We start from the raw sequence: 20,820 nt of genomic DNA on the forward strand, positions 1-20,820 counted from the left end.
GCTGGAATCTGAACCCAGTCTGACCAACTATAAAACCCACTCACATTCCCCCACAACATTCTACTCTTGTAGGGTAAGGATTATCATCCCTGCTTTATAAATGAGGAAACAGAGGCTCAGAGAGGTGTAGCCACTCACCTGAGGTCACACAGCAAGTACATCGCAGCAGTGAGTTTGGAGCCCAAGCCTGTTTGTCTCCAAGGGCTCTGGGACAACTGCCCATCCTAGTTCAGCCTAGACTCTGAGGAGAGCCCAGTCCCCAGAATCAGGAGAAGCTTCTGTTCTCCAGTCCCCAGTCCCCAAGCCCAGCACCTACTCCTAGCTTTTTGGTCTGGCAGAACAAAGAGCGTTGTTGTGCCTTTTCTGCCCCTTCATCCTATGGCCTGGAGGCCCTGCCTCTGCAGTACTGGGGTGAACCTTGAATCAAAAAACAGGAGACTTCATTGTAAAATGATTATAAATCAATAAAAAATGTTAAAAAAAAAATACAGGAGACTTGGTCAAGTTCTCATGTCACCTTCTTGACCTTGGACAAGTCGCTTATTTGTAAACTAGGGTGGTGAGTGCCCTGCTGGCTTCTCAGGGGAACTGAGAGGAGAATCAAAACAGTGTGGACTGGAAACCAGCCCAGGGAGGTACAGCCACAGGTGTATGAGTAGTTTTTGTTATTTTGTTGTTTTCTTCCTTTTGTCTCCCCTCTTGCTGCTCTGCAGCCTCTCCTTGTGGGAAGGCACGGTGCAGGCCTCTCTCCAGACCCACAGGTACTGGCTCCCCTCTGGTCTGGCCTGTTGGGCCACATTTCTCACAGTTTTCCAACCCTAACCCTCCAGCCCTCCAACCACGTGGGAGACCTCTGCCCCCACCCTGAAAAGTACCTCATTCCCTAAGGGGGAGATTCCAGAGCAGATAATGCAGCTGCCTTCTTGACAAAACCCAAAAGTAAATAAATGAAACATTTACTGACAGCCTGCAACTTGCCAGACACTTGAAGTATTTAATCCTCACAGCAACCTTGAAAAGTTTTCCTTGCTGATTTTTGCTGAAAGCCAGGGCTCACAGGGGCTACTGGCTTAGGGCACGCTGGAAAGAGAGGGGCCAGGATTCCAGCCCTGGGCTGGAAACCGGACCCTTTCCTCCCTCCCCTCCCCTATTCTGCATACCCTGCGGATAGGCAGGTTTTTCAAATGGCCCAAGTCTTGGGCTGTCAGGCCTGGAGGCTGAAGCCGGGACTAACAAGTGGGGCTGGGCAGGTGGCCTCTCCCTCCAGGCTGCCCAGGATCTTTCAATCCCCGGAAGAAATGGAGACCTGGGGGACACCTCTGCCTCAGGACCATCCATCTCAGCCCTGCTCCAGCCTCAGAGCACCAGGTGGACCTGAAGGAGGCTAGCGGGCTAAGGCCTTTGTCTGCATCCTGGGCAGGGCCAGTGCTTACAGAGGGCAGCCTCCGATGTGGGTGGGAAAGGATGTAGCACTTGGAGTCAAAGATGCTGCTTCCAGCGTACCTGCAGGTGATCTTGGGCAAGGTCTCATCACTTCTCTGAGCCTCGGTTTCTTGGTCTGTGAAATGGGACTATATCCTCACCTCACTGCTGTATGGACGGGATAAATTAGTCACCGTGTGAAAGTGTAAAGGGGAAGCTCTGAATAGGACCTGCTTCATGATTTGCAGCCCTGAACGCAAATATAAATATGAGTTCCCTTGTTCACATGTTAGGAAGAATTTCAAGGCACTGGTGGTGGACCGTGACACTAGGAGCTGGGCCCTTGGAAGCGCGTGTGCGCCCAGGCGCTGGGGTTAAGAGCAGTGGGGCGCATCCTTCCGGTCCGGTCCGGGCAGCTGCGCACTGCCTCGGCTGCCCCACACGGTCGTGAGGCCCAGGCCAAGGGTCCCACGGCGCGATCGGCGGGGCGCCTGCTCCATCTAGCGGCGAATGGCAGCAGCACCGCCACCTGCACCCGGCCGGCTGCAGCCTCCGGTTTTTCACTCACCCCATGTGGGCGTTGGGGGTGCTCTCGAGTCACAACCGCGGCCTTCATCTTCATTCCTCATTTCCCGTCTCTCACCACGTCCTCTGCATTGTTCTCCACGGTCTCTCACTTTGGTCCTACCCCGTCATTAGTTCCTTGGTCCACTCAACCGCCACTCACTCCTCATGTTTTCCGTCAAGTTCTGTGAGGTCCCCACCATCCCAGAGCTGGCCCCTCTTCGGGACTCTGGAAACACCCTATCTTCAGCTCCATTCCAGGCTGCAGCTCCATCTTCCATCAGCACCTCCTTGGAGCCCCGTGGATCTCTGCCCCCTCCAGAGAAAGACCCTTTCCTACCGGACTTCCACCCGGAGCCCCAACCTGCCCCCTCACCTTCACCATCTTGACCTGCCCGTTATCCTTCAAATACTCCTGACTTCCTGATACCCACCCCCCTGACCTGGGGTCCCCTCCTCCTGTCTGTGGCCTCTCCAGGTCCCACCTTTGATGGGAAGCCTTCCAGAAGTACTAGACTCCTCAAGGTGCCATGGCTTTGTGTGAGCAGCAACACAGAGGTGATGCCAATGACAAAACGCCCCCATCAAAGTCAGAGGTGGCCAGGTCAGGGATGTGCATATGATTTTTTTGTTGTGAGGATTACATGAAATGTCTTATATTGGGCATTTATTTAAAATGGCATGTGGCTCATTATAAGCATCGAGGAAATGTTATGGCCATAATTATCATTACTAACTTCTATATCCATTAATTACTGGCAGCGACCCGGGTACATGATTTCACTCGAATGAGCTCTTCCCATCTGGAAAATGGGAATATTATTTATATTCCTATCCCAGAGGATTTTTACGATACTAACTGAGGTGCTATACAGAGGTGCTAGGCGTGCAGGAGGTGTTAGGCGTGTAACAGGTGCTAGGCATGCAGGAGTTGCTAGGAGTGCAGCAGGTGCTAGGTGTGCAGGAGGTGCTAGGCGTGTAGCAGGTGCTAGGCGTGCAGGAGGTGCTAGGCGTGCAGGAGGTGCTAGGCGTGTAGCAGGTGCTAGGCGTGCAGGAGGTGCTAGGCGTGTAGGAGGTGCTATTCGTGCAGGAGGTGCTAGGCGTGCAGGAGGTGCTAGGCGTGCAGGAGGTCCTAGGCGTGCAGGAGGTGCTAGGCGTGCAGGAGGTGCTAGGCGTGTAGCAGGTGCTAGGCGTGTAGGAGGTGCTAGGCGTGCAGGAGGTGCTATTCGTGCAGGAGGTGCTAGGCGTGCAGGAGGTGCTAGGCGTGCAGGAGGTGCTATTCGTTCAGGAGGTGCTAGGCGTTCAGGAGGTGCTAGGCGTTCAGGAGGTGCTATTCGTGCAGGAGGTGCTAGGCGTGCAGGAGGTGCTAGGCGTGCAGGAGGTGCTAGGAGTGTAAGAGGTGCTAGGCGTGCAGGAGGTGCTAGGCGTGTAGCAGGTGCTAGGCGTGTAGGAGGTGCTAGGCGTGTAGGAGGTGCTAGGCGTGCAGGAGGTGCTATTCGTGCAGGAGGTGCTAGGCGTTCAGGAGGTGCTAGGCGTGCAGGAGGTGCTAGGCGTGCAGGAGGTGCTAGGCGTGCAGGAGGTCCTAGGCGTGTAGGAGGTGCTATTCATGCAGGAGGTGCTAGGCGTGCAGCAGGTGCTAGGCGTGCAGCAGGTGCTAGGCGTGTAGGAGGTGCTAGGCGTGCAGGAGGAGCTATTCGTGCAGGAGGTGCTAGGCGTGTAGCAGGTGCTAGGCGTGTAGGAGGTGCTAGGCGTGTAGGAGGTGCTATTCATGCAGGAGGTGCTAGGCGTGCAGCAGGTGCTAGGCGTGTAGCAGGTGCTAGGCGTGTAGGAGGTGCTAGGCGTGCAGGAGGTGCTATTCGTGCAGGAGGTGCTAGGCGTGTAGGAGGTGCTAGGCGTGCAGGAGGTGCTATTCGTGCAGGAGGTGCTAGGCGTGCAGGAGGTGCTAGGCGTTCAGGAGGTGCTAGGCGTGTAGCAGGTGCTAGGCGTGCAGGAGGAGCTAGGCGTGCAGGAGGTGCTAGGAGTGTAAGAGGTGCTAGGCGTGCAGGAGGTACTAGGCGTGCAGGAGGTGTTTGAGAGAGGCTGGTCCTCTCCCTCTATTCTGTGCTCTGGCGGCTCATTAAATAGTCCGTTTTCATAGTTCCCTCTTAGTTATCCAAGATGATTTAATTTTGGTGCACTCTGGAGGCATAATTCCTTCTTCCCACGGGACTTTGGTCTTGGCTCTTAAGGCCTTCAGCTGACTGGATGAGGCCCAGCACATTAGAGCGGATAGTTGCTTTACACCAGGTCTACTGATTTGAATGTTAATCACATCTACAGAATACCTCACAACAACATCTAGACTGGAGTTTCACAGAAAACTGGGTACCTTGGCTTAGCCACGTTAACACACAAAATTAACCATCACATTGGGCTGACACTCATCATCATTATGAGCTCATTCATTTTGTTCCTCCTCTGCTTCCTTTTCTCCAGCTTTTACTTTCTTTCTTGACCACTAGCAAGTCTAGTGTCTCTTGCTCTCCTCGGTAGCATCCACAATAGTCCATCTTTCTCCATCTCTCCCCAGGCATTCACCTATCCTGTGTCAGCTTTCACAGTGAGGGCCTTCGGCTCCTTGGACTGGGTAGGGAGTTGGGGGCTAGGAGACAGGTTTGGAGACTCTCAGTTCCCAATCCCCTGCCACAAATTCCTGACCTCCCTTCAGGTGTTCCAATCTGGAGACGGGGCCTGGCTTGGGCTTTGGGAGGCAGGCAGGAGGGGTGAGACTGGATTTGGCAGACTTCCTGGTGAGGGTAGGGAGTGATGTGATAAAGCTGGAGAAACTTGGCTGGAATGAACTGGCCAGAAGACAGACCAGGGAAGGAGGCAAGATGACGAGGCTTGTTCATATAAAGTGCTTCTTGAGGAGGGGAGGTCCCAGAGTGGTAGGTAGCCCATGAAAGGTGTTGGTGGTGCACCCTGGGATCCCAATTTAAAAAAAAAAAACACATTTATAAGATGTAATTGACATACAATAAACTACACGTATTTAAAGTGTATAATTTAATATTTTGCTATTCATATATACTCATGAAATCATCACACAAACAAGATAATAAACACACCCACCCCCCACCCCCCAAAGTCTCCTCTCGCCCCTTGGTAATTTCTCTCACCTCTTCTCTCCGCACTGACCCCCCTCTTCCCCAGGCAACCACTGATCTGCCTCCTGTCACTATGGATTCATTTGCATTTTCTAGAATTTTATATTAATGGATGTGTACAGTATGTACTCTTCTTTGTGTGCCCTTTCTCATCAGTTAAATTATTTTGAGATTCATGCATGTTGTTGTGTCTATCAGTAATTCATTCCCCTTTACAGCTGAGCTGTATTCCATTATATGGATGCAGCATAGTTTGTTTATCCACTCACCTAGTGATGGGCATTTGGCATCAGCCTGATATATTACCACCACTTGCTCGTAGGGGGAAATGATAATAGAATTCAGGGCAGAGGTTGTAAATTGGTGATCCTTGAGCCAAAGCCAGCTCTTACACTAGTTTGGTTTGGTCTGCCTGGTGTCTTTTAAATATTGAACTAGCTGCCAGACTATAAAAACCGGGAAATTTCACATGCAAGTCTAGATTTTCAACTTGCCTTGAAAAAATTGTAATTCCACCAATGTGGCAGCTGTCCCTACCTAGAGCTGTGACATAGTTGTCTCCTTCACACTGGATGTATATTCTTTGGTTTTCAACTCATTTCTTTCGTCCGCTTGGCTTCATATACACATTGAACCTGGCAGTTCCTGCCTTAGTGATTAAGTGCAGCAGTCAGAAAGTTCTGGGTTCAAAGCCCTCTACCACTTATGACTCATAGTCAAGTTACTTACCGTCTCTGGGCCCCAGTTTCCTCATTACTAAATGGGAATAATCGCAGAGCTAATTTCAGAGTAGTGAGGATTGAATACATGTGAACTATTCAGCATGCCGTAAGTGCTCAGTAAATGATATGTAATATTATTATTATATTATGTTTGCAAAGTAGATGGCAGAGCAGTGTAGTGGATGTGGCATTAGTCTGGGTTTCTGGTTCCAGCTTTGCTACAACCCAGCTGTGTAGCTGTAGGCTTCGGTTGCTCCATCTGTCATATGAAGGAGTGGTGCTGGGGTCTGTCAGCAAGTGTCAAGTTGCAAGTGACAGAAAGTTCAACTCAAACTGCCTTAAATAATAACAAATGAATTTATTGATACAAACAATCAAAACGCTCGTGGGACATGGGGTTTCAGGTGAAGCTTGATCCAGTAGGCCCATGAAATCATAAAGGCTTCCATTTGTTTTCATCTCTGCCTTGAATTCTGTGGTATTATGTCCATCTGTAGGTTGACTTCCCTTAGGTTACAAAATGATTGCCTGTATGTCCCAGGGCTATGTGCTTTTTCATTCACGTCCAGTAGGAAAAGGAGGGACTTTGTTTCACTGTTCTCTGTAAAAGCCCTAAAAAGGGGGAGGGTGTAGCTCAGTGGTAGGGCATGCTTAGCATGCACGAGGTCCTGGGTTCAATCCCCAGTAACTCCTCTAAAAATAAATAAATAAATCTAATTACCCTCCCCCCACCAAAAAAAAAAAAAAAAAAAAAGCCCCTAAAAGCCCTAAAAATTAGATGATTGTGCTGGCTTGGGTCTTAAGCCTACCCTCGAAGCAATCACCGTGGCCAGGGGCCTGGGAGGTAATGATTAGCCTAGAGTAGGCCATGAGCTCCATTTCTGGACCTGTGAGTACACTTGGCTCCCACAATCTCATGGGTCTTCAAAAGTCCACTCAGTGGGGTTGGCTACCCCTGAGGTTTTCCCCTTCTCTTCAAGATCTGGGTTTTTGGGGTTTCCAGTCATTACCTAGACTGGGGTGCAGAGCTTGCTGAAGTCTTCCAATTAGACTGAGCCTTATTTTGATGTGAAGGGACACACATTTCAGCTCTTCCAGGAAAGCCATATGGGCATTTTTGCACACGTCCTTGGTGTCGTTCCCTTTCGAGGAAGAGTAATTTGGCTTGAATTCACGGACTTGCTTTCATTGCTTTAGTTTTCATGGCAGCTGCTTTCTAACACCTTCTGGTGTTTGTATATCATTACAGCCAGTTTTAAGAATAAGTGGAGAAGGTCTTCACGTTCTCTCAGAAATGGAGCTAGGCATGGACTTTGGAGCTTGGCAGGCTTTGAAACCCATTTCTAGCTGTTGCGGGCAGTTCCCTCCATGTATCTGGGCATCCTTTTTTTCATCTAAAGAACAGGTACCTCGGATCCCTGCCTCCCAGGGTTGTTGTGAGAGTCAGGTAGGACATCATCCATAGAGAACCTGGTGCCACGCAGTGGTCCCCAGTCCCACCGACGCCTCCTCCTGGAAGCCTCTCCAGTGGGCCTTGCTGATGTCTGCTCAGAGGACTTATTCAGAGCTACAGGATTGGTCACGGAGGGGCTCTCCATTCTACGCCAGATCTGACTTCCTTACTGGAACAAGAGAGAAAATCTCAGAAGCCTGAGCAAGAAGTGACAGCGAGCCCAGGCCCAGATTTTCGGTAAACGTCCGCTTCTGTGGGAACTGCAGCACTCATTTTTTGTGCTTTTTTTCCCCTTGTTCCCTTGTTAAAAGCTTTGATGAGTGGCAGGCTGTACCCTTGCAACTGCTCCAACACATTGTCCTTTTTCCCCCACCCCACCAGGACGACCACCTTCCTGTTGAATTATTCATCTTAGGATCAGTTTCGAGTCTTCCTTCCATTCTGACTTCTCTCTGAACAGCTCTAGGTACTGATTTTCCTTTCAGCATTGGGTGCTCAGGACTGAGTTGGGTTTCTTACTTGCGGTCTGGCCAGCAGAGGGAGAAGGAAGCAGCCCTTCCACTCTTCTGGAGCAAGGGCTCTCAGCCCTAGGTGTACACTGGAATCACCCGGGAAGCTTTTAAAGCATACTAATGCTCAGGGCCTCACCTCCAGAGATGCTAATTCAGAACCTGGGATAAGGGCCAGGCGTTTGGCACTTTAAAATTTACTTTTCCCCAAGTGTGCCTCCCCAAGTGATTCTAATATGTAGCTAGGGTAGAGAAACATTGGTCTAAACCTTATAAAGGCATCTACCAAAGACATCTGAAAAGAGCAGAGGTATGTGTAGCTTCAGGTGCAGTGTGATCCAGCAGCTCAATGATTTCATCAGAGGCTCAATTAGTGATTTATTGTAAAATTTTTATTAAAACAAATCTCTCTGCCTTGCCTTCTCTGATTCTGGTTTATCTGCCATTTGGTTATCAGATAACCCCTCATAATTCCTAAATCACTACCAATGTGTCCTAGGACTGTATCCAATAGGAGAGAGAACATCTTTGTCCCGTTGTTCCCAGCACAAATTTTGAGCTTCATGATTAGCTATCAAGCCTAGCTCTGAGCCAATCATTGTTGCTAGGGGGATGGCTCAGTTCATATGCTCCATCCATACCCCTGGTATGGCCAGTTCCCCTCCTTAGCTCTGTGTGTCCTTTACAATCACCCGGGCAGCTTCTAAAGAATCTTGATGCCCAGGCTCCACCCTCAGAGATTCTACTTACTGGTCTAGGATGGGGCCCAGGTGTTAGCATTTTTCAAAGGTCCCGAGATGCTGATGATGTGCAGCCAGGGTGGAGAACCATGGCCTCAACATTGCACAGCCTCAGGATGTGGGTTCAGACCCCACGTGGGAAGGGTCACAAGTACAGATCCTTTGCTTGGGCCTAAGTGTATGCCTTGCTAGGGGCCAGCCACATATCCATCAGTCTTAGATGACCACATGGCTGTACTCAGAAAGCCCAAATAGAGAAACGAGCTGTGGCCTCTATAATCTCCAGCCACAAGAAGCAGCTGCCAATGGCAATCAGATTGGGAGTATTTCCTGCATGCAGAGGTGTGGTGACCTGCTCTTGCTAATGAGCCACAGGCGCACGAGGCTTCCCCCTTCACTGCATCTGTTTCCTCATCTGCTATTTGGATTCAAAGAATCCCTGTGCCTCTCTGAGCTGATGACAGATGAATGAATTGTATGAGGTACTGTCCGTTCCTTGGGGTGAGGCGGAATCCTGTAGCAGGGGAGCTCTAGGATAGGGTGGCAATTGTTTAATCTCTCCATGGAGCTGTGCCACCTTAAGCAGCTTCCCTTACCTCTCTGAACTTCAGTGTCCAAACCCGTAAAATTAAGACTCTACCTTCCAGAGCATTCTACCACGAGCATGAAATAAGATAATTATATAAGCCCCTCATGCAGCACTTGGCATATAACAGGGGTTCAGGAAATTGCTTTCCTTCCAAGATGTGATGTTGAGGAAGGAAACCAAGACCCGCAGTGTCCAACAGAAGTAATCACATGCTGTTTATGGGCTGAGGCCTCTTGATCAACTCCTAGACTCCAGGTCCCTCAGCAGGAGGCCCTGGCCTCCTCTTCATTTCTCTGTAACCCCACCCACACCATAGGAGGCTCCAGGCTTTCTACACCAGAGGATCTTGAGCGTGGCAATTTTTCCTGGAAGGGAGGTGCTGTGACGTCTCATTTTTAAGCTGCATTTGCTGCTGGTCGCAGTATTTGCGTTTGAATTGGGAGCAGGGGAGGGTGCTGTGCAGCTGGGCCCCGTACCTGGCCCAGGGTTAGTACTAATAACTGGATGCCAGAGGAATGGACCAGCCTGCCCTTTTCACAACTTACCTCTTCTGCCCAGTGTAGTCATGGACAAAATGAAGGTTAAGAGTGTAAGAAATAGTTCTGTTTATTGATTAGAAGATGGTATAAAATTACAGCAACTTGCAGGCATCCTGGGCTTCCTGGGAGGGACATGCAGTGCTGGACTCTAGCTGGAGATGGACCGGAGATGTGGATCACTGGGCACTGGCTCCCTTCCTGTGCATGTTAAGGGACTTGTGCTACCAGCACAGGTGCTGGTGTCAGAGAGAATCATTGGTCCTTGCCTCTGGAAACAAAGGACATGGGCATTTTGGTTCACCAGACAATGCCATGCTTAATAATTCAGTCCTATCCTACACATGTCAGGGGCTGGCTCTCCCAGTCTAGTCATGGTGGATTTTAATTGTTCTGTGTAACACTCGTCCTTCCTATCAAAGGACGGGAAACAGGCACATTGGTCTGGGAGGCCATCAGAGGAAGGTGTGCATTCGGCTCAGGTCATCTTGCCTTCAGATACATCAGGGTCTGCTGGACTTGGAGGCGGTGGGCTGGGGCACGCAAGCAGAAAAATATGCACTACTGTTTAAGCTCAAGCAGAGGGACCTTCCATAGGGCAGCAGTGTGAAGAGATGAGCATGCTTCCGCAACAAACCCGATTTCATCTTGTCTCTCTCAAGAAGAGGGAGGAGGGAGAGCTGGCAATCAGAGACTGGGCCACGCGGTGCTGGGTTCCGCAGAACGTCTTCAGCAGGCAGTTCTTCCCAAGTGTAAACGGTGTTTCTGTCCCAAGAGTCGGTATGTAAAATCAGAACGAGGGCAGACCAAGGTGTTGATCGTTTAGTACAATGTCTCTGAGAGCCCGGATGGCCGTGTTCACAGCTACATGACATTTTGGAACAGCTGGAGGGACCTCATGATGTTGTCGTCCTGGGAAGGGAGGAGGGGGAAAAGAGGATAGTTAGAATTCTTGACCTGACCCTCTCCTCCAGCATCTTCCCCTCTGGCTATCTGGTAACTGGTCCAGGACGCCTGGATTACCCAAAGAGCCATCAACTAGCAGGTTAACACCAAGTTTCGCAAGGGTTCTCTAGGGCACTGCTCCAGGGCATTGGTCAAAGTATGATCGATTCTCAGTCTATTCTTGTTATTAAATATTTCGACTGTGTGATGCCTCTGTCTCTCAGGGTTGCTGTGAGGTTTATGTCATTTACCTACCTAATTTGGTAGATGCTCACTATATGTTAATAATTTCTCCCCTGCTTTCTTGTATTTGCGTTTCTTATTGGGTGGAGCTCAGAGTAACCGTGTACCTTTCTGAAACCAGCTAGGGGCATACACGCATTTTTCTAAATCAGAGGAAAGCAGTTATTCCCAGTCAGTCTCTGGTTGGCTCTGGGGCTGGTTTATCCTTTAGCAGTGTCAGCATCACCCCAGACCTGCTGAATTAGAATCTGCATTTTAACAAGAGCTTCAGGGAGCTTGGTTTGCACATTAAAGTTTTAAACACATTAGTCCAGGGCATTTGTGTTAAAATGAAGATTTCTAGACTCCCCGACCCCAGATCTAGAGTCTCTGGGATTGAGGCCTGGAGATGCACATTTTCAGAATCATCCCAGGCAATTCTTAATGCACATTATGGTTTAAGAATTTCAGCTTTAGATTTTTTTTTTTCCCGGCTACTTCTTTGTAGTCTGGGGAGTGGGTTATCAAGCCAGAGGCAGGTTGAAAAATGACAGTGTTGCCCACTTGGACATCTGTAGTTTCACAGAGACCCCCTCTGGGCTTTCACATCCCCCCCACCACTCCTCAGTCTGTGCGGCTCAGCCTGGGTTTAGCCAAGACCAGCCATAGGCTAGTCTGGGCAGTAGAGACTGTTGGAATTCTGAGTTGTTGCTGGTGATGGTGGCTCTGATCTGACAGACTGCAGGTTTCTCATTTTCTCCCTCTGCAGGTCCCCAAGCCCCAGATTTCCTTTCCCAGATTTAAAGCTTTTGTGCCCTGAGATCTTTCCTTACCTCCTGACAAGATTCAAGAAACTCATCTAAAGTCACGATGCCATCTTTGTTTTTGTCCATTTTCTGAAAAACACAATGAGAAGCACTTTAAAGAATCTGGTAATTTGCATTTCAAAACTTGCTTTTTGTTAACCAATGTTGCCCCGAGAATTGGTGTGGTCTTCCACTGGCCAGGCAACTCCATCCAGGCCCTGGTTACAGCACTTTGACCCCCATGAGCTTCCTTCAAATAAAAAAAAACTTGCTCTAGACTCTTATCACCTCATCACCAGATTATTCTGCTAACAGCCTAACGTGTCTTTCCCAGTCTCACTTCTAACCTGCCCATTTGGCAGAAAGAACACTGCACATGAGAGGTTCTACTTCTGTCTCTTATAACTTACTGTGTGAGCTTCAGTGAGTCTTTAAGCCTCTCTGAGCCTCTGCTTTTCCTGTCTGCAAAGTGAGAGGATTAGACCAGAATGAGCTCTGACATTTTTTGATACTTTACTGATATGTTCGTTTTTTTTTTCCTAGTAGAACACCATCTTGCTATCTTCTATTCACGGATTAACAGTAGCCACCTGCTCTACCACAGGAAGGCTGAACTCCTCAATTTAAAGATCTCACAATCCAGCCCACCCTAATTTTCAAACTTACTTCCCCGTATTCCCCAGACATACATGCTTAACATCTACACAAACGTACTGAATGACGTCTTCTCTGTTTACTCTGATCCCCCAACAATGTTCATTGAATTTAGAGCCTATGCTCTATCACTTACACTTAATATTCTTCCTTGTTCTCTTCTGTAGTGTATACTTGTCTGTTTAGTGAGATAATCTATTCCTGGAGGACAAAGCATCTTGTAAGTCTTTTCTGTTTCCCACCATGTGTAGTGCAGGCTTGGACACAAACCGCTGCTCAGATGCTTGCGGGCTGACTGATCTGAGTCGCACGGTGTGCGTGCTCTTACCTGGAAGAAGACGTCCACGTGCTGCCTTGGAGTGTCTTCCTTCAGGACAGGATACGTGTATTTGCCCATCATGTCATAGATGGCTTTGACAATGTCCATCATCTCCTAGAGCGGGGGCACGGAAGCACACAGTGTGGGAAACATGGGGTCAGGCTCTTCTAGGTGGCAGTTTGGGGCTCTCTGTGCCCCTTGAGAATGAAAACGCCTGGGATTGCTTACCAGTTTACCTGCAGTACCTAGAACACCTAATAAGCCCTCAAGTGGATGTTGAGCAAATCCATGACTGAATGACTGAGCAATAAAAATGGGAGAGGACCTTGCAGGGTTGAGGTGAGGATTAGAGATGATAGCTGGCACCTAGGAGCTCAGGAGGTGGGACGCTACAAGATACTAAATCCTAGCTTCAACTGAGATGCCAGGATACAGTAGATACCAAAGTGAGTTTTGAGATAGACCTGTGGGTATTTCACTATCTAGAAACCACATGTAATTTGAGGCTCTGAAAGTGTCAAGCAGTGAATATTGGGAAATTATCTGTGATGATTTTCTTTAGAGATGGCCGCACCTGACCCGCTTCTGTGGTTTTATTAATAAGCAAAATAGGTGGTAGCTAATGTGATTCAGCTGTAGCCTCCTCTTCCTCAAAGATCTCCCTTTTCTCTTCTAGGCAATGCCTGACATGCTACTATTCCAGTTTTTACATTTAACTTGTGGCTGTAAACCTGTTAAAATGCAAGTTCCAGGGGAGAGTATAGCTCAGTGGTAGAGCGTGTGCTTAGCATGCACAAGGTCCTGGGTTCAATCCCCAGTATCTCCATTAAAAGTAAATAAATAAACCTAATTACCGCCACACACCCCTACCCCTGCCACCCAAAAAATACAAGTTTCCCTGGGAAGAATTACACTGAAATAAATCATTTATACCCATCTTTGGACTATGCATTGAATAAGTGAGAATGAATGAATTTGCTTAATCCTTTCTTGAGTGCCTGTGAATGGGGCAGGGTAGGGCAGCGGGGGAGGTCAAAGGTGCCTGTCATTTCATCAGGAGCCAGCTCTGCCCGGAAGCAGATCCCTCCTCCTTCAGACGATTTCGTCCTCATGACTGGGGCTGTTTTCTCTTTAACTGGGTGCCTTCTCTGTAGCCCTCTCCTGCCCCCCAGCCTCAGCTCACTCACCTCTTTGTTTATGTATCCATCTTTATTGATGTCATACAAATTAAATGTCCACCTTAGTTTCTCATGGACGGTTCCTCTCAGTAAAATCGACAGAGCAGTTACAAAGTCCTGAGAAGCAGAAGAGACACGGGAGAAGTTAACCACCAAGCCACTGGGTGGGGTGAAGTTCAGTCTTTGGGTCAGACTCTGACTGCTTTTACAGGACGGCATCTCCCATGTCCTCTGTCCCCGGAAGGACACGGCCAAGCTCAGTGAAGAGCGCCCCACCCCTCTTCCATCGCCTGCCCCGACTCATGCTGGGGGAGGAACCCCTGGCGCTCAGTGTGCGCCCACACCGAGAGACACGGGTAGACACAGCCCCCTCTGCTCCTGCCTTGTGCCGTGGCGGCAGTTCTCACACGAGGGGTGGCACAACCTAGTGGCTAAGAATGTGGACTCTGGAAGCATACTGCCTGAGTTCAAAGCCCTCCTTTACCACCTGCTAGCTGTCTGACCTTGGGAAAGCCACTCAGTCGCTCTTTGCCTTCCTTTCCTCCCTTGTAGACTGGTGATATATAATAGAAACCTACCTTGTTAGGGTTACTGTGAGGATTAAATGAGTTCGTACAAGCAAAGTACTAAGGACAGAGCCCACTGCGCGGTAAGCCCCCCGTGCGTGTGAGCTATTAAACTGTTGTCATTAGTCCCGAGGTCCTGAGTTCCTGGAGGGCAAGGGCGGTTGCTGCTTCTGTCTCCAGGAAATCCTTGTTAAATGGACAAAGGACTGAAGCACTTGATGATGCATCCCTTCCCCCACCACCCCCACAGTTTAGAGGAAGAGGGGATGGGGACCCAGGGCTTCCCAGAGACAAGCGTACCTCGAACTTCACGGAGCCCGTCTGGGTGGTGTCGAAGGCATGGAAGAGGTAATGGGCGTACATGCTGGCATCTGCAAGGCACAGAAGGAAAGGCAGGTGATGGGAGCAGGGGCCCCGCAGAGGGGGTAAGGTCACTTAAAAACAATAAGAAAGAAGAGGGAGATGCTAGGGTGATAGAAAGGAAAAGATTACAGAGGAGGGGAAACTGCTGGTGTGAAATGGGGCCTCTCTGGCTTTCCTGGAGTTCAGGTTGGAAGTTCTGGCAAGAGCTAAGACAGGCCCTTTTCCCTATGTCTAGCATCCCCAGAGAGAGATGCTTCTGCCTGTCTACGTGTATAATTTTTGGTGGATGAATGACATGGTGCCTGTGTGCAGAAGACACTCTTCTGAATGGCAGCCCAGTGCCATGGGATGAGCACCCACTAGGAAGCAGACAGACCCGGGCTTGGAGAGCAGCTTTGTCACTACCTAGCTGTGTGACCACAGGTGTCTAACATGACCTCTCTGAGCTTCATCTTCCCGTCTCTGCACAATGTTAAACTTTCCGTGTAGCTACATCATCAAAACCATCCTCAAGCCTGCCACATAGTCAAATCTCAAAGAGTGGCTCATTACGACTCAACAAAACAATGGTTCTGGGGCCTAGGTGGGATAAAACTGCCCCCCAGCTAAGGGGGGAGGCCCTGTACTGGATCCCGCTGCCCCCAAGAAGGCTCCTGTGCGCTGCGGAAGAGGCCCCTGAGAAACAGAAGCCAAGAAGTGTCTGGGACACTTGGATCTCTTTTTCATCAGGACCCAGGGAAGGAGACCCGCAGGAAATGGCAGGAAGTAAGTTGGCATGTGACTCACTGAAGCCACCAGAAGCGCCTCTGATGTCCCAGGCCCATGGGGCCAGAGCAGATTCCCGCGGGAGTCAGGCAGGGCGACGGAGTGGCTGTCAGCCTGGCACCCTTGCTAACCTGATTCATAAGCGCAGGTTTATTTACCTTGCATCTTTCTGGATTAGTTTATTTTTATAATCTCTGGTCTTTATTAAAGTTCTTTTTTTTAAAATTCCAGCTTGCCTCAGGCGTTTTAAGGAAAAGGTGGAGTATGGCACAGGGGTAGGGCCAACGTGGCACAACTTTGATAGACACTTACGGGATCTAATTCTGGTCTCTCACGCACTAGCTGTGTGATCTTGACTGAACTGCTTAGCCTCTCTGGGCAACAATACCAGCTTTCTAAAGCTGTTACGAGACTTCATGATACTGCTTTATCAACCTCTCCTCTCTGGGAGAGGGTCCATTTTCAGAGCTCTTTTCTGCTCAAGCTTTAGCGAGTTCCACATCTTGCAATAAAGAAGGAATTCTGCTCTGAGTTCTCTCCAACCTGAGGAGGAGGCAGGCAACAAGGAAGAGTGAACTTGAAGGTGGAAGGCTGCTCAGCGGAGAGGAAGCCAGGAGGGACCTTTTTCAAGGTCGGACTCACCTCCATGAGGGAAAAACTGAGCGTAGATCTGCTTGAATGTTTCTTCATTGACCGCACCACTGGGGCACTCCTGCGTGAAGGGGAGAGAGTCAGCGGGAGTGTCTGAGGGTCCACCCGGGGGGAGCAGACTAGGACCAGCCTTGGGGTCTAGGGTTCTTCGTGATCCCTGGTGGGCAGGGACTGGGCAACCACCTGCACACTTCTGTGTCTCCAAGCTGAGTGGCTGGGAGGTAGTCCCACCCTGAAGCTGATTTGCAGAATGATGAGATGTTATCAGAGAATGGGCACTGTGAGGTGGAAAAGTTTGGGCTTTGGGATTAGAAAGACCTGGGTTTGGATCCTGGCTCAGCCTCTTCTAAGCTGTGTTACTCTGGATGATTCGATCTCTGATCCTCAATGTCCTTACCTATAAAATGGGCTAACAATACCTTCCCAATAAGGCTATCAGGAGGTTTAATATATGAAATAATGTGGTAAATTAATAAATTGGCATTCAAGATTACACGTCTGACTGTGAACTTGGTTAGCAGCAGACCTACATCCCATCACTTCTGGGGCACCAGCAATATTAACAGTATGACTGGGTTAGGCTAAGGCTAGAATCTGGGCCAAGGTGAATTCTCCAAGGCTGTGCCATCCTGTGAAGTGTCTGGGCTGTCAGCCAGTTTCCTATCTACTGAGACTGCCTCATTCTTGCCTGGCATCTTTCTTTCTAGCCAGGTGACCTTGCCCTCATGTTTCCTTCATAGAATCGGCCTTCCTTTTACAGCTATACAGGGGCAAAAGCTCCCTGATGGGCCCCCGTGGCACTTGGGAAAGCTTAGCCCCAAGTGGGAATTCTTGCCTGGGACTCCAGAGGCCGTGTGGGTCTTACGTTTTTGAAGCCTCGATAAAGGACCTGCAGCTCCCTCTTGGTGAAGTTGGTCTGAGCCTCAAGCTGCTCCAGTCCCTCAGGCCGATAGCAAACCATGGTCATCTCCAACTCATCTTCAATCTTATCTGGAACCAGAGGAGAGGGCATTGGAGTGGCTGACCATGGTGGTTGGAGTGGCTGACCTTGGTGGTCACTTGTCAGACCACAGTCTGGGCTGTCAAAAGGGCGGTGTGGTGACACAGGGTCATGGGCTGGGGTCACACTGCAGATGACCTTCCTGCCTTGAACCCCACCTCCCTGCTCAGTCACTTTCTCTCTCACCATCAGTCCAGCCATTACTCCAAGTGTGTCGGACACCACCTAGGGAGGGGACTTCAGCCTTGGACATAAACATGTCCCAAGTGGAGGTGAGGGCAGAAGTGCTATGAATAAGTCTGTATGGAAACATTTCCTTTTCTTTCACAATAACTGCTTTGCGTATTCAGTTTGCTGCCCATTGAACCGTCTGAATAATGTAGAGACACAGGTGAGTGAGCAGACAGATTAACATCCTCCAAAAAGCAAAGGCAAACAAGTCTATTTAAAAAAAACACAGAGTAAACTCTCACCACTTGGGGAACTAGAGGAAGGTTAGCTTGACTTAGCAAAAAAGTACAAATTATAGGATGTTAAATATTAATTTAAAAATATGAATGCATTTCCAGTATTGTAATATCTCTCAGACATCCTTAAATAAGAGGAAAAGGACTTAAATGGGAGCGACTTATATAAGTGAAAGCTCCTGAAGCATTTGAAGGGCTCTAAGAACAGTTGTTTTAAGTAATCGTTTATTCCTCCTATACCTACTGCAATGCAATATAGTTTTATACAAGTTAATTTATAAAGTGTCAGTCATTTAAAGCATCCTATTGCTCTGTCCATCTTCTACTGAAGGGTCACAAAATCCAAATAAGTGGAACTTTCAACGTTTTACCATCACAAAAGGAAGAGAGGCTGTTTTCCTCTGGGTCCTGTCAGAATGCTTTCTATAAATTTACTCCAATCAAGAATCAATTGCCGTCCAACCTTCTTGGCCCAGTGTTGTCAAGCAGACATCACCAAATCCAGGTATTGAACGGCTGTAAATCTGGGCTGGCAAGAGTAGTGATGAGATGGGCAGGCTGCTGGGAATGTACCCACACTCCATATCACCCCACGATGATGGGGAGGGAGGACGGGCTGAGTTTCAATCTGAGAACAGGATGAGCAGGTGCATTACACCGGGTGCATTTCCCTAGTCAGTGTCAGCCTCTTTGCATCAGATTCTCTCTGCATTTGTCACTTTTCCTTTCAAGAGTATGATCTCAATGCAAAAGGAATCCATCAAAGTGAGTTTATATCTTGTACCTCTTGTCTAAGGTAACGGACATTCGGATAAGGTTCCAAGGGAAGGGAGAGGCAGAAGAACCTTGGTAACAATTCCCAATTGTCATCTTTCCTGTGTGCTGGGCAACACATATATCGTTTTATCCTGCAGGGAGTAAGGCAGATTATTCAATATAAATAAGATACTCTGTTTATACAAAATAGCTGCAAATGGCCAATTTCCTTATAATTCAGATAGAACCTTTAATTATTGTTATGTTTGTAACTTACAGGTTAGGCAGCAATTACCTAAATACCGCAGCATTTCTACGTAAATCAAAGGGCCAATTCTCAAACAAGCTCCCCATCCCACATAAGTCTAATTCAGAATACTCACATATATTTTTAACTCATTTAAAAATAGAAATCAAGTTGCTGGTTTAAATCTCCCAGCATTAGATTTAATAGCAGTTTTATTTTTTTTTAATGCACAGATACTTAACACTGTGAACAGAGGTGACAGTTACATTAAAATGTAAATAAGGAAGACACAAATGTATTTTTGGAAGGAATGATGTAATTTTGAAGGCATCTAGTATACCTTCCCAAGTTAACTTATCCAGAAGCTTGAAAGATTTTTTTTTCTTTTTAAGCATTGACTTCTATCAATCTGCCTGTGATTAACTTCTTCACATGCCCAGGGAAATCTCTTTGTAGAAGTTTGAGAGAATCTTTCTAAGAAACTGCACTTGCTTATCATCTCTTTCATTAAAAATGCACCAAGTAATTACTGAAATACCAAATGTTAAACCCACTTCATTAGGACAGAACTGGTTTGTTTGCTGGCTGACCAGCAGGATTAATTTCCATATCAAGCAGATTCTGTAATATCTGAATATTTGAATACTGACTGCCAAGAGTTTGTTCTGTTTTGCTTTTTCATCACCATCTAATTGTTAGGCTGTGGTAACATCAGTCATGGAAGGAAATTCATGTATTTGGGACTCAAGAGGCTGATGCTGGGAAATCGCCCGCATGTGGGTGTTAGGGGCTTAAATCAGTAGTTCCTGATTTTTTTTTTTTCTGTATTTCATAGTGAGGACTACAGTTTACATCACAACCCAGTATACATAAAGGGAACAGTTTATAAAATGTTTTGAGGCAAAGGTTTCATGAAATATTACTTTCCCTCGTTAATGTGAGATGTACTCTGTTCTCAGTTTTAATCTATTCCTTTATAAAAATGTGCTGACTGTGACCCTCACGATCATGATTTGGGAATGAAAAACACTAATTTAATCTGTCCACACTTGCAGCGACCTTCTAGGGGTGCCCACAATCCAGGCATTCCTTTCCCTCACACCACACTCCCTTCCCTTTCTTTGTATGCCTCATGGTTCTGGCCACCATACATATATTCTGAAGGAACTTTGGAAGGGGCTGGGGAGGTTTTCACTTCCCCCCTCCCCAAGGAGCCTCAGAGTGCTTGCTGTCCTGGCGGTCCCACTAAAGGAAGGAAGGTGGCCCTGCTCCCCGGTTGGACGAAGAGGAAACAGAATTTACAGGTGGGAGCCTCCTTGACAGTTCCTTTTGAGGTTTGTTAAGAGTTTCTGAGGCCAAAAGTTGCTTGTTATTATTATTTTTTGTTATTAAAAATAACGATGAGCCAGTTTCTAAGTCAGGTAGAGTTTGGATAGTAAAGATGAAAATTAAGCCAGAGATCTAATACAGAGATGGTAACTACAAAGCAAGAATAAATCAGGGTATCTTCTGTCTATAAAGTACTTCTACTCTGTGAAATGTTTTCATGCCCCTTGTCCCACTACAGCTTTGTAGGGGGAGCATTACCCTCTCCATCAGAATATTAGGAAAGTTGGTTTCCTAACAGATCAAGAGTTTTTCTAACTATAAATACCTTCAAAAGTGATGAACAGTCTATCCCTGGAGATAAAGTGAGATGGACGAATCAGCTGTGGACGATGCTACGCAGGTAATTCCAAGACTGAAGGAAAGGTTGGAAGAGATGCTTCAGATCATGTGGCCCTTCATGTTTTGGGGTCACAGACTTTTCTGAGTGTGGATGAAAGCTTTAGACTCTCTCAGAAAAAGAAAATGCATCTAACTATAGCATCTTGCCTGTACTTTCTGTGAGTTCCTGTATCTTTCAAATCCATGGAGCCCCTGTTGAGGACTGTTAGCACAGGGGAGCTCCTCCAAACTCTGTCATTAACTGGCTTTGCCTGAGTCCTGGGTTACGTAGCCAGTTGGTGACAGAACTGGACCTCAAATCCAGCCAGTCCAGGGCCTCTTTTATAGATCTGGCTTCCATGTGGCCCTACCATGGCTTCTGTTTCTCTCGAGCACAACTCATAAGTTGGTTTGTGACCAGCCTGGCTGTAGTTCTGTTCCTGACAAGCTCTGTGCTCATGCATAAGTGAGGCCCTGAGACTGTGAGCAGGAG

At 48.0% G+C, this 20,820-nt stretch overlaps 1 protein-coding gene and 1 non-coding gene across 3 annotated transcripts in view; one reads left to right on the top strand and one right to left on the bottom strand.

Annotated features, from left to right (window-relative positions):
• Positions 1-9,726: 9,726 nt before the first annotated feature.
• Positions 9,727-20,820, bottom strand: part of KCNIP1 (potassium voltage-gated channel interacting protein 1) — a 317,892-nt gene continuing 306,798 nt past the window's right edge. For both annotated transcript variants that reach the window (XM_010972248.3, XM_010972249.2), the window contains exons 2-8: positions 17,016-17,140; positions 16,142-16,211; positions 14,672-14,742; positions 13,815-13,922; positions 12,637-12,741; positions 11,682-11,744; positions 9,727-10,593 (exon numbers count right to left, since the gene is read on the bottom strand). In XM_010972248.3, coding sequence (XP_010970550.1) covers positions 10,546-10,593; positions 11,682-11,744; positions 12,637-12,741; positions 13,815-13,922; positions 14,672-14,742; positions 16,142-16,211; positions 17,016-17,140 — 590 coding nt within the window. In that variant the 3' untranslated portion in view covers positions 9,727-10,545. The remainder of the gene's footprint in view (positions 10,594-11,681; positions 11,745-12,636; positions 12,742-13,814; positions 13,923-14,671; positions 14,743-16,141; positions 16,212-17,015; positions 17,141-20,820) is intronic.
• Positions 13,381-13,453, top strand: TRNAA-AGC (transfer RNA alanine (anticodon AGC)). Its single transcript has one exon. It is a non-coding gene; the product is annotated as a tRNA-Ala (tRNA).

Source organism: Camelus bactrianus, chromosome 22 (genome assembly GCF_048773025.1).
Source record: "Camelus bactrianus isolate YW-2024 breed Bactrian camel chromosome 22, ASM4877302v1, whole genome shotgun sequence".
Lineage (NCBI taxonomy): Eukaryota > Metazoa > Chordata > Mammalia > Artiodactyla > Camelidae > Camelus > Camelus bactrianus.